At 38.1% G+C, this 16378-nt stretch overlaps 1 protein-coding gene across 5 annotated transcripts in view; it reads left to right on the plus strand.

Annotated features, from left to right (window-relative positions):
• Positions 1-4051: 4051 nt before the first annotated feature.
• The window catches only part of LOC310719128 (actin nucleation-promoting factor WASL-like), a 38859-nt gene continuing 26532 nt past the window's right edge, over positions 4052-16378 (plus strand). For 2 of the 5 annotated variants that reach the window (XM_083528558.1, XM_083528557.1), the window contains exons 1-2: positions 4156-4732; positions 13011-13145. In XM_083528558.1, coding sequence (XP_083384684.1) covers positions 4628-4732; positions 13011-13145 — 240 coding nt within the window. In that variant the 5' untranslated portion in view covers positions 4156-4627. The other 3 variants (XM_083528559.1, XM_083528560.1, XM_083528561.1) reach the window with 3 other exon arrangements.

The following is a 16378-nucleotide window of genomic DNA, read 5'->3' on the forward strand; positions in this document are numbered from 1 at the left end:
TGAAACTCTTTGAGGACAAAAAGATGCCTGCCTGAAGAACAAGAACCCCCAGCGATCGTACTCTATCATGGTATCTGATCTTAACTCTCCTATTGTCAGTGAGATGATTCTCTGTACGATGTACTTGACATGCACAGGAGCTCATTGTTGAAAGATATCGAAAAGGGTTACGAACGACTCAGAACATCAGACATTCCAATGAGCAACAAATGGAGCACAACAGTGATGTCACCAAAAACATGATGCTACTTTAATATTGACAAAAGTACAAGAGGAACACTTGAGAGGCTCCTGAGAGTCCTACAATGACATTAAAGGAACTGCAGGAACATGCAATAAGAGCTCACTCAGCGGGAATGCTGTAAAGCTCGGGAATGTCGTCGGAGCGGCCCGCACACTCACTCTTTCGGGTTCGCGATGACAAATCCGCGGTTTCTCGTTTGACAATTATTTTTGAAGGTATTGCACAGTCGAATTACAACATAAAAGTAATAAATAACGTGTCTGTCAAAAGTTTTGGAACACAGAGGCTTTTATTGTTTTTTTAAACACACATGCATGTTACTTTTTAGAAACATTTACTTTGAAAAACAATTTTATATATAGATAAATGTGCATTCAGAGCTGAATTCACCAGATTTTTTTCCAATCCAGTTCATCCCAGAGCAGTTCAATAGGATTTAGGTGCGGTGACTGGGCAGGTCATTCCACGATAGATATCACTCCAGTCCCCTGTTTGCTCTCTAAATAACACTTAGACGTATGTTTCAGATCGTTGTCTTGTTGTATGGGGAAGTCGGTTTCCAATTGGCCGCAGTCCAGAATTGCAAGGCATTCAAGTATTGAATGGCGCCCATGCTGGTTCATTAATCTCCAGCCTTTCCTGCTCCAAAACAACCCCAAACCATTGAGATTCCACATCCATGTTCGACTGTGGGTGTGAGGCAGTCCGCTAACATCTTCTCTCCTGTACTTTATCTTACATAAGTTCTTCTGTAAAAGCCAAATTGCACTCATCTGTCCACAAAACTTTGTTCCACTCATTCACTGTCCAATTCTTGTGCCTTTTAATCTGGCAAGTGTCTGAAAACAAAAAAAAAATCTTGCTGTTTCCAACCTTTACACATGTACCATAAAAGGTTATTCACATTAAAACATGAATTATATAGAACTCTTATGCTAAAACAGGCTTCATGCTAAAACAGAACTGCTCTATTAAACATATACACACAGTAGGCCACTCATCATGAATACTGTATATGAATAGGACGTCTGAGAGCCTACAAAACAACCAAATAGCTTTCCACTGAGGCCACATTGAGATGGCCAGCAGTTTAACATTCCCTGACACGAAACTGAAAGTAGCTTGAATGACGGAAACTGTAGCTCATCAAGCTTCTCGTGATTTGAAGTATGTACAGTATCTACTGAGACTTTTTTTTTCTCTGAAGGCAATTTGCACTGGAATGATCAGAAAACAGTCACACAACAGTCATTTGCTAGAGCAGTGTGTATGATGCACCCAAGCAGAGCACCAGGGATCTGATAATCAAAGCAGTAACTGAAAATTTTATAAGCTCATGGGGAATGGCTGGAGCAGGACAAACATCTGTTGGTCCATCTGTCTCAGTGACTAGCTGAATGAACGCACCGTACAAATGTTTGTTTGCGTTTCCTTTCACAAACTCAACTTTTACACTTATATACGTTAATGTAATGTGGTTTAAAAGCTAGCTTTTGCTTTTTAACGTTAATTAAAAATTTTGTCAACTACACTACTTACAACTAACTAGCAAAATATCAATTTTTGGCTACTTGGATACAAGTTCATGCTTCTTGCTAGCTGCTAAAAGTAGAATTTAAGGATAAAAAATAAAGTAGATAAATAAAAAAGTATAAACTATAGATTCAAGTGATTTAGTGTGATTGTCTGTAGACTTTTAGGTTAGGGAGCTCGGTGCGGATGGTACATTCAGCTGACCTCACCACCCTCCGGAGGGCTCACCTGTCCTGCATGGTGCTGTTCCCGATCCAGGAAGTGATGATACCCGTCAGAACGCTCTCAATGGTGCAAGTGTAAAAGGTCCTTAGCACCTGAGAGGGAAGTTTAAAGTCCCTTAAGCGTTTTTGGTGGTACACACGCTGCTGGGCCTTCTTCCCCAGGGTGTTGATGTGTCAGGACCAAGACAGGTCCTGTGTGATATGAACACCTAGGTACCAGAAACTTGGTTTGACTGCTTCTTGCTGAAGTCCACTATCAACTCCATAGTCTTGCTGATGTTCAGGAGAAGATTGTTCTCCTTGCACCATCTCTGTAGATTTTTAATCTCCTGTAGGTAGCCCGTCTCGTCATTGTTGGAGAACAGGCCCACCACAACAGTGTCATCAGCAAAATTGGTGATGGTGGTGGTTGATGAAGCTTGTTGTATGTTCTATGAGGATGTGCTAGCGCTTAGCTAGTGTTAGTGCTCCATTTTCTTCATATTGAGGTTTCTCTGAGATAATCCTAAATAATATTCACTGCCTTTCAGGACGTCTAATAAGAAATATGTTCAGCTGCATAGTTGTCATGCCACAGTGCAACTCCAACCTGTTCCCAGCTAACATCATTGTTTTAAAACATGGCCACCACAGATTCTGCTTCCCAAGCTGTACACTTCTCTGTCACTCTCATAGTAATCAAACAGCCCTTTTTTCGATGACTTATTCTCACAAACGCAATGTAAAATTTTATTTTTCCTTCACAAACAAAGCAAAGAACGTTTTTTAGCTTGTTTCTACTCGTACTATCAGTAGTTGCTATGCACAATGACAGGCTCTGGTCTCTCAAACACTCAGTGTATGGCCACTCCTAATCCTAGAGTCACTTCCTTTCCTACCGGCATGTATTATGGAGGTGGGAGTAAAATTGAGAACCATGAGAATCATGACCTTCACCCACACAAACAGGACAAACCTGCAAAACCCCACACTGCTAGGAACTGGAGACTAGGATTGAAAAATGTGGCAGCTCTAACAACAGCTCAGGACTAGAGATGATGTTGATATCAAGAACGCCTCAGTCAAAATGAAGTTGTATTCATGCTACATCTACTTTCTAACTGTAAACTGTGAACTGTAATAGGCAGTTGAAATTTGATAACATACACTCATATGGTAAACAGTATAGTGGTTTTAGACATTACTTCAGCATTGCTCATGGTTATATCATTATCACCCCAGGATAATAGTAATATGGCATTTTGCAAAAGCCCTTATCCAGAGCGACTTACAATTGAGCAGGTGAGGGTTGAGGGCCTTGCTCAAGGGCCCAGCAGTGGTAGCTCTGTGGTGGTGGAATTTGAATTTATGAGTTTCTGATCCAAAGTCCAATGCCTTAACCACTGAGCTATCACCTCTAACATTACTAGAATTGACAGTCTGAATGGGAAACAAGTCAAATTTTTGATGTACAAACAACATTTGCAATTGAATTTGGGTGAATCAAATAATAAAAAATCATTTCATTTATTATTATTATTATTATTATTAATATTATTATTATTATTATTATTATTATTATTATTGGACCTGGAGGATTTGCGGGTTGTGGGTTTAAAGTCACGGCTATACCAGGCTGCAACTCTTGGGCCCCTGAGCAAGGCCCTTAATCTACTATTGGTGCTCAGTCGTGGGAATGGGAATAAAGTTCCCCAGCATTTTAGACCCTAATATATAATTATAATGATAATTTTTATATTTATATTTATATATATATATATATATATATATATATATATATATATATATATATATATATATATATATATATATATAGTGGTATTAAAATACTAAAAAAATTTTTAATTTATTATAATAATAATAATAATAATAATAATAATAATAATAATATTATTATTATTATCATTATTATCATCATTATTATTATTATCATCATTATTATCATTATTATTATTATTATATAAACCCATTATCGATACATATACACTCAATCAGCTACTTTAAAAATGCTTGTTATTAGATTTTATATTTTTCAGTCTGTGATTTTTCCAGCTTGATTGACAGCACACGTCATCCCGCCTTGACTCCGCCCACTCGCCTTCTTTACTGACGCGATCAGCTTACGGAAGTACGTGTGTATGAGTGAGTGTGAGTGTCTATAATCGTGTCTATCATGTAATCGTGTGTGTGTGTGTATCGGACAGCCTGAGAACACACACCAGAACTGTCTCTTTATTTTGTTTTGTTATTTTAATACGTGGTTTTTTTTTTTAAGTGGTGTGATTCACTGCTGTCTTTCCGACGCTGCCATGTTGCAGGACCGAGTGGAGTTCGGATGAGTCCTAAAGAGATCCCAGAAAACAAACAATCCACCGGGAATTTTTTTGGGTTAAATCCAGTAGGAGAACTACCGGAACTTTTCCTTTATCTTTCGGATTCAAGCAGATCTACAGATGAAGTCGGATCTCAGACTGCGTTGATTGAGTCAGTGATCAGATTTGACGTTTATGATTTTATATATGTGTATGTGTGTGTTTTAACGATTTCCTGCCGTGAAAAGTGAAGTGAAGAGACAGAAAGAGTGTCAGAGAGAGAGAGAGAGAGAGGAAGAGGAAGATTGAGGAGGATGAGTGGAGCTTCAGCGCACAGGAGGGCCCATAATGCGAGCTCCAGTCTGCTCTCCGGGCAGGACAACGACACGCTGTTCGCTCACCTGGGCCGGAAATGCACTGTAAGTCCCCCAAGTCTCCCACTCACCTGATCACTGCTTCAACCAAACCTGAAACCAACCTTCATCCTCAAACCCCTTCATCCTCAAACCCCTTCATCCTCAAACTTCTTCATCCTCAAACTTCTTCATCCTCAAACCCCTTCATCCTCAAACCCCTTCATCCTCAAACTTCTTCATCCTCAAACTTCTTCATCCTGCGCTCAATGTGTCCTTTCTTACTCCCTAATTCTAACTTTTGATTTCTTCTACTACTCCAACCTGATGATGATGATTATTATGATTATGATAGGGAGGAGGAAGTTTATCCAGGTCACACCAAGAAAGCTCCCATGTGGTCTTTCTTGTTATTTGTTTGTTTGTTTGTTTTTTTTTGTTGGTTTGTTTGTTTGTTTGCTTGCTGCTGGCTTGTTTGTGGATTTATTTATTTAATCTTCCTCCTTGGTTTTTAAAGTCTCAATAAAAAATAGTGTTTGTAAAATGTATAATAATTATTTAAAGAAAAAAAGTAAATGTATGGGGAAAAATAACACACAAACTTGGTTTATATATAAATGTGCATAAACACATGCACACAAATAACCAAGTTTGTGTCTTTATTTTTATATATATATATATATATATATATATATATATATATATATATATATATGAAACATCAATAAAAAAATTATATTGTTTAGAAAATTGTGTGTGTGTATATATATATATATATAAAATATATATAATTTTAAGAAAAAGACGGGGTGGATTGAAAGACATGGGAAGTTGGTTGAAACGCATGTATTAAAGATACCAGTGGGTTTATTGGTTATCATGTGTGAGATATTTATTTAATACTGGCGAACAGCAGTAGGAGTCAAATCCTTGTGCTATGGAAGTATTTAGTATTACAGCTTGTTTATTTAAGCACATTTTTCCCAGCTGTTATTTCTTTAAAGCATAGAAACCTAAATAGTTTTATTTAAAGTCTGTTTGAAGAAAAATTTTACAAACAGGAGATATTTCACAAGCAGAGACGCATTTCTGACACGAAACGATGTTGTCTTAAGCATATGTGTATTGCATACACAGCTTTCCAATGGGCCATGAAATATTCCAGCATTCCGGTCCGACCTGGAATTATGTCATCTATCACAGGTCATTATCTGGGGGCAGAAGTGGGAAGTAACGAAGTACAAATACTTCATTACAGTGTTGTGTAGATTTTTCTGGTATCTTTTTTAGATTTGTTTTTCAGACAACTTTTGAATTTTATTTATAAAATTTGTACACAAATTGCTGTACTTTCTACTTCCGACATTTTCAAACCAGCCTCGTTACTTTAGTTTGAATCTATTTGCCATTTCGGCAATATTATTTTTCTCATTTCGTGCCGTTTTCAGCTCTTTCCTGGCTCTCGCGCGACATACGGGGGCTAGTTAACGGGGGGCTAGTTAACGAAGCTCACAATGAGCGTGGCAAAAGGCAACTAGAAGTTTGGGGTTAAAGGATGAGACAGAAGGAGTCAGTGATGTAAACATGACTGAGAACAGAGACATTCCTGATCACATGATCATCTTTTCTTTGCTTGTGTACTATAGGGTGGATATTCAGCCTGAATACATTCGTTAGGGAACAACATTTAAAATTAGTTTTAGTTTCGCACAGTGGGCATTTTAACGCTCTGGGGGTCGACAAACACATCGTGTTTTGTGACAATTTTTTTATTGGACAGTTAAGAGCATTACTTTATTAAAATCTGTGAAGGGTCTACTTTTATTTGTATACACTCATAAAAAACAACAGCTTTTGTAAAATAAAGAAAAGACAGGGGGTGCTCTCTGTCATCTCTCTTCACAAACATAATTAAAACAAACGGATTCTCAGTGAATATTTGCCTCACAGTCTTAATAAATATGAATAGAATGCTCAAAATGTCTACTTTTAAATAAACCAACATCGAATATTTTCTGATTGTTATCCGTATGAAAGTTAGAAGAGGTTCAGTTTTTCCGGTGTCACCTCCTTAACCGTCCGTGTGGAAACGTAGCAAAAATTTACTTTGCTGATAAATTAACGTAATTACGTTTCACTTATAATAAACATACATTTGCCTAAAGTATCCATATTTCTCCATGCACATGTTGATTCGAGGATTAAAAACGTATTCATTTATGGTACATTTAGAACAGATTCAATTGTGATTAAATATTTTAATCGATTGGAAGCCCTAATATTAATATGATGTGAGATCCAGTTACCAGCATGACACGAAAACAGGAAGTAGTAAAAACTGCTTTACTTCAACTTGAGTTAAAAATGTCAGTGCTTCAGCTTTTACCAGTCTTTTAAAACATTAGTATCTGTACTTCTACTTAAGTGAAGGATGTGTGTACTTTTGCCCTCTCTGTGTGGGGGATTATTCAGTCTTTACAGTGGGTGAAATGCCTTCTGTAGGACCCTGCCCTAGATAAGTGACCTTCAGGCCACACTTGCGTCAGCACTTGTTCCAGACCGGGTTGTACTTCCTCATTCCTGCGCAGTTACCTGTGTTTAAGCGGGTGTGTGTAAGTGTTCAAGGAAACAGCAGGAGAAGAGAGAAAAAAAAACTTCCTTCTCGGTTAAGATGGAGTTCAGAGAAGCAGCAGTGAAGTCGTGCAGTAATGCATTTCAATGCAGAAAGGTTTATCCAGTAAATCCAGCATATTCATGAATTTCGTTTTCATTCCACCACCATGATCATGAGATCATCATCATCTTCAGACCCCCACTAAACCTCCCTTTGTTTCGTCATCATCAACCAGTAGCTTTTGTCCCCATCAAAACCCATTGTTGTTATATAAGGGTGTAACGGTACACAAAATTCACGGTTCGGTACGTACCTCGGTTGTTAAGTCAGGGTTCGGTTAAATATCCATACGCTTAGGGGGAAGAAATGCAAAACATAAAATTGCTTGGCTTTTTGAATGAAAATTGAAATAAAATGTTTTAATTTAAGTCGTTTATTATAATAAATATTTCCACGCATCAACGTTTGTTTGTTTTTTTAAACAATTTATATAAAAGGCCTGTTTGGTTTAAATACAAAAAAATTTGATTATATTGAGTAATGGATTAAATGAACTAAATAAAATGTAATCAATAGAAAAACGTTATTAAATAGTTTACATCTGTTAGACCCCATTTGGGTAATACAGATGTGTATATGCTGTGTGTGCATTTATATTGTTTACATTTAATATTTCATTTTCTAAAGATATTTTCTACTTAACTGTTCTATTTACTTCAGCACACTTTAATCTTGTGTGTAAGGCTGAAACGATTCCTCGGGTAACTTGAGTAATTCGAAAACAATGTTTTAGTCCATTTAGGTACTGTGTTTCCCCACGGACCATTATTACTGACACACCACTCGCTAAACTTTGGACCACTCTGCGTCCTTTGCGTGGAAAGTGGAGTACGCACGTTTCCAGCCTCGTTTTGTGCGTATGCCACGTTTATAAATTAGACCCCTGATCAGAAAACAACACAAAAGAAGTAATTTGAAAAAGAAAAGTTCTATTTTTAATTAGGATTTCATTTATATATATATATATATATATATATTTATTTTATTCCCAAGTTTACCATTGTGTAGCATCTGCTCTACTTTTCAAAACAATTTAAAGACGTCTGGGCATTCAGGTTATGCGTTTCTGGAGTTTTGCTGTTGGAATTTGGTCCTATTTTTGCCTGATGTCGTTTTCCAGGTGCTGAAGAGTTTGTGGTCGTCTTTTTGTTTAATTATGCGCCAAATGTTCTCGGTAGGTGAAAGATCTGGACTGCAATCAGGCTGATTCAGCACCAGAACTTTTCTACAACAAAGCCATGCTGCAGTATGCGGGTTTTCCATCGTCCTGCTGAAATACACACGGCTTTCCCTGAAGTAGACGTCGTCTGGAGGGGAGCAGATGTTGCTCTAAAACCTTTATATACTTTTCAGCATTCATAGTGCCTTCTAAAACATGCAAGCTGCCCATACCTTATGCACTTATGCAGCCCTATACCATCAGAGATGCTGGCTTTTGAACCGAATGCTGATAACATGCTGGAAAATCCCCCTCCTCTTTAGCCCGGAGGACACGGCATCCTTGATTTCCAACAAGAACGTCAAATTTGGACTCGTCTGACCATAGAACACTTTGAAAGAGTGCATTTTAAATGAGCCTTGATCCGGAGGACACAACGGCGCTTCTGGACCATGCTCACATGTGGCTTCCTTTTTGCTTTAGTTGCTATAGAGCTTTAGTTGGCATCTGCAGATGGCACGGCGGATCGTGTTTACAGACAGCGGTTTCTAAAAGTATTCCTGGGCCCATTTAGTAACGTCAATGACACAATCATGCCGATGAGTGATGCAGTGTCGTTTGAGGGGCCGAAGGGGCCTCGTCCCTTACCCACCGAGATTTCTCCTGAACCTTTTGATGATGATGATATGTACTGTAGATGATGAGATTTGCAAAGCCTGTTGCAGGCATCCAATTTGAAATGGGCTCATTTTGTGCGGAAGTGTACAATTTCTTATGTTCTATTGAGAATAAAATATTGGATTGGATCATGTGATTTGAAAGTCTTTAGGTTTTCATTTTATTCTAATTTTAAAAACGTCTCAACATAATTTGGCAATTAAATGGGTTTAGTTTTCACAGAAAGTCTTTTATGCAATTTTAGCGGTAAAACCATTCAGTTTAGTTAAAGAGACGTGTCTTATTTTCTCTTGTATATGTTGTGTTGCTCTGTAATGAAGGAAAAAGTACTTTTTATCCGATTGATCGATGGACTAATCGGAGAGAATACTCGATTACTAAAAACCCATAGGTGCAGCCCAACCTGTTTCTTACACATTTATTTATTTTATTCATTCACTTTATTTATTCATAAAGGAATTAATTCCGCACAAAAAATAATGAATAAATAAATAAAGCTTTGAATTTTTTTTTTTTACTTCAGTGAAACCCGGTTATGTCGATGTCCTAGGGGGTCGCCAAAAAGCATCGAGGTAACCGATGATCGAGATAAACGAAAATCAAAATGGCGGCAGTATATTAACGTGCTTGAAATTTCTTTATGTACATGATGTGCGTTAATAAATGAGACTGTGCATGCACGTGTTTCTGAAGGGTTTTTTTACACAACAGCGTTGCTGCGATTTGTTTGATGAAGGCATGCTATAAAAATACATAGAGTACATGTTTATCTGTCAGGAATCCACCTGCCACACCCCCTTCGGCGCCCCCTTCAGCGTGTCAGGTGCTTTCAACAACAAAAGGCATATGTGCACTAACTAACCGCTGAGATTCACCAGTATACAATTCAACACCTGGAGCATCTGTAAGGTTTGATTTTTCCACCACTTCCGCGAGTTCTTCTGCGGCTGCACCGAGACGTTAAATGGCAAATTTCCCCCCCCTTGTGCTCGAGATATCAGGGTTTGGCGACATAAAAAAAGGCATAACCGATAAAAAATGCTTAGAAAAAGCGAGAATTTGGCGGTTCCACTTCAAAAACGTCGACTTAATAGGGTTGTCGAGGTAACCGAGGGCGAGATAACCGGGTTCCACTGTATTACAAATGTATATATCTCTTACGTGCAGGATATTTAATATGGATGCCACCAAAGTAAAAGAAAAATATTAAAGAAAAAATTTTTTAATTTCTTTTTGATTTTATTTTATTCTGACTAAAGGGGAGGGGGGACATCAAAAAGCTAATAAAAATTATACATTTATAAATATTGATTTACTTTTTTTTTTTTTTTTTTATCGGACAGAACATTTTTTAAACCATTGTATTTTTTCCTGACAGAAAGATATTACCCAAAAAATATCCTTTTTTTAAAATAATAATAATAGACAAGCAGAGTTCATGGGGTTATTACTTCCACCGGGGAAAAAAAAAAAACCGGGCCGGGATGCCATTTCCCTGAAACGGCGTTTCCTTTTACATCCAGTAAAAATTGCTGATAAAGTTTGTGATAAAGGTGACATTTGAAATTCAAATCAGCCGTTCGCCTCCAGCTGTAAAACAGGGCTCGTCGGTGTCATGTGAGATTGTACACAATAAATTTGCTCTGTGTTATCGGTATATTGCAGGACGGATTATGCTTACAGAACAATCGACACGATTGCCGAGGTTTATCGTTATGACCGTTTATGAGGTCCTCGCTATTCCCGAAAACGTGTTTAAAGTGTACGTTTAGCCCAGACGTCAAGCGCATACCAGGCGTGTCAGCATCTTTCAGTTAAACCTTTACAGCTTTTCTCTTCCGCATGGGCCTTTTTGCTTACTGGTTATTTTCATTTTTGCATATTCTATCGAATACTCGATTCTGATTGGCTGACGAAAGTGTCATTGGCCAGGCCTGTAGTTGTGGTCAGGTTAATCAGCATTCTAAATAAATGCACAGCCTTATAAACGATTGTAACCATATGATGTACTATGGCCTCATACTAATATTAATACTGCAGTCAATCCCTGATCATTCTCGGAAAATTCACGGTTCTCATTTGGAATGTAACTAACAGCAAGTTGCGGATTATGTTAAAATTCGCTGAAGTCCGTATCGGGACCGAATGTTCAGGAATGTTGGGAATAACATTTTAAACTATGTGTTCACTAACAAATTTCCAAATATTTTTTGAAAACACATTATTGTATTAAAGTGACAATGTCTAGATGAATTCACAAAGGTACCCTAGGGACTGCGGGTTCCCTGGTGGTCTATTTTTCCGAGATTTTTCCGAACTTCCGGGGACCATTGTGATAATATAATGCAATCATCCTCATTCCCACTTAATACAAGGTTTCTTCAGGGTCTTAAAAAAAAAAAAAAAAAAAAAAAAAAGTGTAAAATGTAAAAATCGGAATGTTATGCCTTAAAATGTCGCAGCCAATCAGCTTTCGGGTTTTGGTGCAAATCTCTCTTAAATTGAACCACAGACTATAAGAATCAGCTTTAGGGAAGTCCATGTTTAGCGATACTTGGCATGAAAAAAATGTAGGACTTGGTTAACAGCATATTTGTGTGTGTTTTTGATGTCGTGATATAGGTCTTAAATTTTGTTTTTAATGGTCTTAAAAAAAAGTCTTAAAAAGTTTTTCATTTTAATTGGTGAAACCCTGTCATATTGGTGAAACACGTGCATATGTAAAAAAACAAACAAACAAACAAAAAAACAAACAAAAAAAAAACAATGTTAGGTGCATTGATACTAATTGTGCACAGTAAATAATTGTCGTGCTGAAAGTTCCACCCGTAGTTCGTGCAGGCGTAGGTACCGCTAACGTTAGTGGTGGCACTTATGCTAGCACTTCCTGTCACTGTTTAGGTTCAAATATATTGCTATATATGTAATGGTCAGGATATAATCTTGTATACCGTATTTTTTACTGTGTATACTTGTATACCGTATTTTCCGGACTATAAGCCGCTACTTTTTTCCTACGCTTTGAACCCCGCGGCTTAAACAACGAAGCGGCTAATTTATAGGTTTTTCCCGGTTTCACAAACTTCAAGCCAAAAAACTGAGCCCCGTAACATTAGACCAATGAAATTGCGAACGGGTTCAGGTGAACCAATGAAATTCTTTATATTAAATCAGATGCCACTCCTTCTGGATCGGGCCGCACCACATCATAAATATGGATGATGTTCCTCTGATGTTTGACCTGCCGCTCACTCGGACTGTCTACAGGAAATGTGAATCATTCGTCACACTGAAAACAAGCGGGCATTTAAAAAAAAACTTTACCTGTGTTCTGAGCTGCACGGCATCGAGAGAAAAAAAAATAGTTGTGAAAGGAAGGAGGAAGATGGTGACCAATGACTTTCTTGGTAGGCTACTGTTTAGATACAAGCCGTGTAACAGACACTGTCGTTAAACTAACTTTCGTTAAAGCCTGTGTAAAGTTCATTAGTTTAAATGTAGGAAACTGTGGCTTATAGACAGGTGTGGCGTATTTATGTTCAAAATAAAAATCTTTAATTCAAAAAATTTAATCTAAAATTCAGTGGGTGCGGCTTATATTTGGGTGCGCTTAATAGTCCGGAAATTATGGTATGTTCTTTTATTACCGCTTTGTGTAAAGCTTCTTTAAGACAATATCCATTGTTAAATGGACTCTACGAAAAAAATGAATTGACTGAATATAATAATCTTTACAAATGGATGTTATATAAGTAGTCCTAAATTCTTGAATACCTCCCAGAATTACTCGAAAAAGAAATATTTCACTCCGTTTTCTTCTTATGTTTTTGCAGACTCTGTCCACAGCCGTGGTGCAAGTGTACGCAGCAGTTGGAAACTCATCGTGGACCAAACGATGCTGTGGCGTGGCCTGCCTGGTGAAGGACAGCTCCCGGAGATCGTACTTTATCAGTGTATTTGATCTCAAGGTGAGTTGATAACGCTGCGTTCTAGAGGTCGACCGATAGTGGATTATATCGCTAGCTGAGTACTTGGCGATAACCGATTAATCAACTGATTGATTTTTTTTTTTTTAGATGGAAACTGAATAAAAAAACAAACAACCGCACCATGGAAATGTGCTAAAGAAATAAATATGAATATATTGAATAATAAATAGAAGTATATAAATAAATCTAATGTAGTACTTCCCGTGCATTGCGCCGTTTCTTGCGTCAAAACAGACAGCACTTCAGCGTTTCGCCTCTAGAGGCCGCCATTGTAATGACAGCAGACTGGAAGCCAGAAAAAACGATCGTTATGGATTTTTGCCGATAGTCCCTGCAATCAGCTATCAGTGCCGATTAATCGGTTGACCTCTACCGCATTCCTTTCAAAACTAAGTCCGACAATCACCGGGCTGCCATTTGTGCCACGTTGCTTTGCTTTCCAAAATGTTGCATAAAATACTTTCCGACCTGTTATTGCACTCTCCCAAATAGAATTTGAGGTCCTTGTAATTACACTATATTTACATTAATGGTATTTGGTAATGGCATTTATCTCATTTACACAACTAAGCAGCTAAGGGCCTTGCTCAGGGGCCTAGGAGTGGCAGCTTGGAGTGGCTAAGATTTGAGCTTACAACCTTCGCATTCAAAGTCCAAAACCTTAACAACTAAGCTAACAGTATAATCGAAAATATGTGCACCACCACAACATGCCTGACCAAGCTGGGCCCCTGAGCAAGGCCCTTAACCCCATAGCTGCTCAGTCGTATCAATGAGATAAATGCAAGTCACTCTGGTTAAATGCTGTTAATGTAATGAAATGGAAATAGAATTTTAATAGTCAAATGTATGTCTGGTAGTCATGGGTGCACATACTTTTGCTCACATATAAGGTTGTCTATAATGCAGTTCTATTTTAGTGTTTCTCCCCATAGCTGAATACCTCTTTACATTCATTGCTTTGTTAGCATCTAGAATCTCCGTCATCTCTCCCTGAATCTGTGTTTCTGAAGCCAATAATTGGGGTCGCGGCTCGGCGTCAACCGTCCGTACGATGCGACGTCACTATTTTTGACACGACACCCACAACTGGCAGATTTGGTCCGAACCTTGCAGCATAAACAGCATATTATTCTCGAACTCCTACGCCTGTACTGACTAGGACATACAGTGTACGAAGGAATCTTTCTGGCATAATCTCTATATGAATTACGATTCGAAAGAGTTCTTGCTAATACAAATTTAACATAATAATAATAAGAATATAAAAATACGAACAACCATTTTTTTTCTGTTTGTCCATTATTTTAGATTTTTGACGAAATTAAGATAAAATATAACATTTACAATTTTTTTTTGGGTCGTCATCAGCGTTTTAGTGCCTAAGGTAAATAAAGTCGTAGCAATACGGGAATAAAGTGCTACCGTTACGAGAAAAAGCACAGAATTGCGAGAAACCTTTTGCGTAAAACGGACATGGAGGATTTGGTTGAAAGATTGTGGCTGTGGATTTTTGACAATACAGTTGAAATATATTGAGAACGAAATTACAAGAAAACCAATAAAAACATAAAAAAAAAAAAAAGCAATTTTAGAACGAAGTCGGAATATTTATAAAAATATTTTGAGAATGGAATCGAAATGGCGAGAATAGTCAGTACTTCTGGTTGGTAATCCCCAAAGTCTTTTGTGACGTCTTTGGTACAGGCACCATGCAGATTTTCCATAGCTGTGGCACCTTCCCCAGCTTTAGGCTCAGGTCAAACATGTACAGCACTATGCCGCACAGCTGATCTGCACAGGCCGTAAGAAGCCTGGAGCTGATGCAGTCTGGGCAGGGGAGGGTAGCTGATCAAATCTGTTAAAGACTAGATTCAGATCATTCACCCACTTCTGGTCACCTTCAGTCTAAAAGCTGGGCTTCTTATGACCAGTGATGGTTTTGAGCCCCTTCCACACACACCTGACCTTGTTCGGCTGCAGCTGATCCTCCATCTTCCTCCTGTAGCAAGCATTTCCTTCCCTGATCTTCTTTCTCAGTTCTCTCTAAACAGTTTCCAGCTCTTCGTTGTTTCACGATTTAAAAACGCTCTTCTTCTCTCTAAGGAGAGTCTTTATATCAGGGTTGATCCATGATTTGTTGTTGAGAAAACACCATACAGTCCTGGTGGGTACAGTATTCTCCACACAGAAGTTGATATAGTCAGTAATAGTCTGTTAGACTCTCAATCTCCTCCCCATGTGGATTGCACAATGTGGATTGCACAATTCCTCCCATAGTTGAGAATAAACTCAAAATATTTCGAGAAGTAAGTCGAAATTTCGAACTCGCGTCCTTTCGATCAGGAGTCCAACATCTTAACCACAGCACTCCCCCAAAACCATTAGACTGAAACTGATGGTAACTGAAGGTAAAGTGTATCTTTTGATTTGGAGGGCAACAAATCAATGGCAGTTACAAAATCGGCATCGGGCCTCATGCTTCCAAGACCTCATCGATAATAAACCCCAACCCCCATCTCTTCCCAAAAACCCCATCTCCCCTTGACACCACACTTCCAAACTGGGGGTGTCCTGGTCAAACGGTATCCTTGTTTGGAAAAACAATTGTAATTTTTATTTATTTATTTTTTTTATCCAGTTGTAGGGTCTCTAAAGGGTCCCGTTTTGTATGCCAAACATTGTCAGGTGCAGCTTAACAACTTCATAAATTTTTTTGCACTACATTGTTCTGTTTACACTCACTTCTGGGATATAGTTTTTAGTTTGTATGGTTTTTACAGTTTTCTTGTACAGTACTATATAATCAAGTATACAGTAGGTTTACTGGTCGGCGCTATATTAGGTTTTGTGTCTTGTCTTGTGTCGTCTGTCTGCACTGTCTGTATGCACTGTTTGCACCAGGTTGCACTCGATGCACTTTATGTAACTTGTGTTGTAGCTCTATGTTGTTTTGTTTGTTGTTGTTTAGTGTAGCACCAGGGTTCTGGAGAAACGTTGTCTCGTTTTTTACTGTGTACTGTGTACCACTGTGTATAGTAGAAATGACAATAAAATCCTCTTGACTTGACTTGACAACCCCAGGACTCATTTGTGTTTTTGGGTCTACCTGATGCTTATCGCCAGGAGTGTTTGTGAGATTCATCCAAGCAGCTTTGCTTGTTCTGCTAAAGACGATTGGCTGTAAATGATGCTCGCTGCCTCTGGCGGTT

This window comes from Silurus aristotelis, assembly GCF_946808225.1.
Source record: "Silurus aristotelis genome assembly, chromosome: 24".
Classification (NCBI taxonomy): Eukaryota; Metazoa; Chordata; class Actinopteri; order Siluriformes; family Siluridae; genus Silurus; species Silurus aristotelis.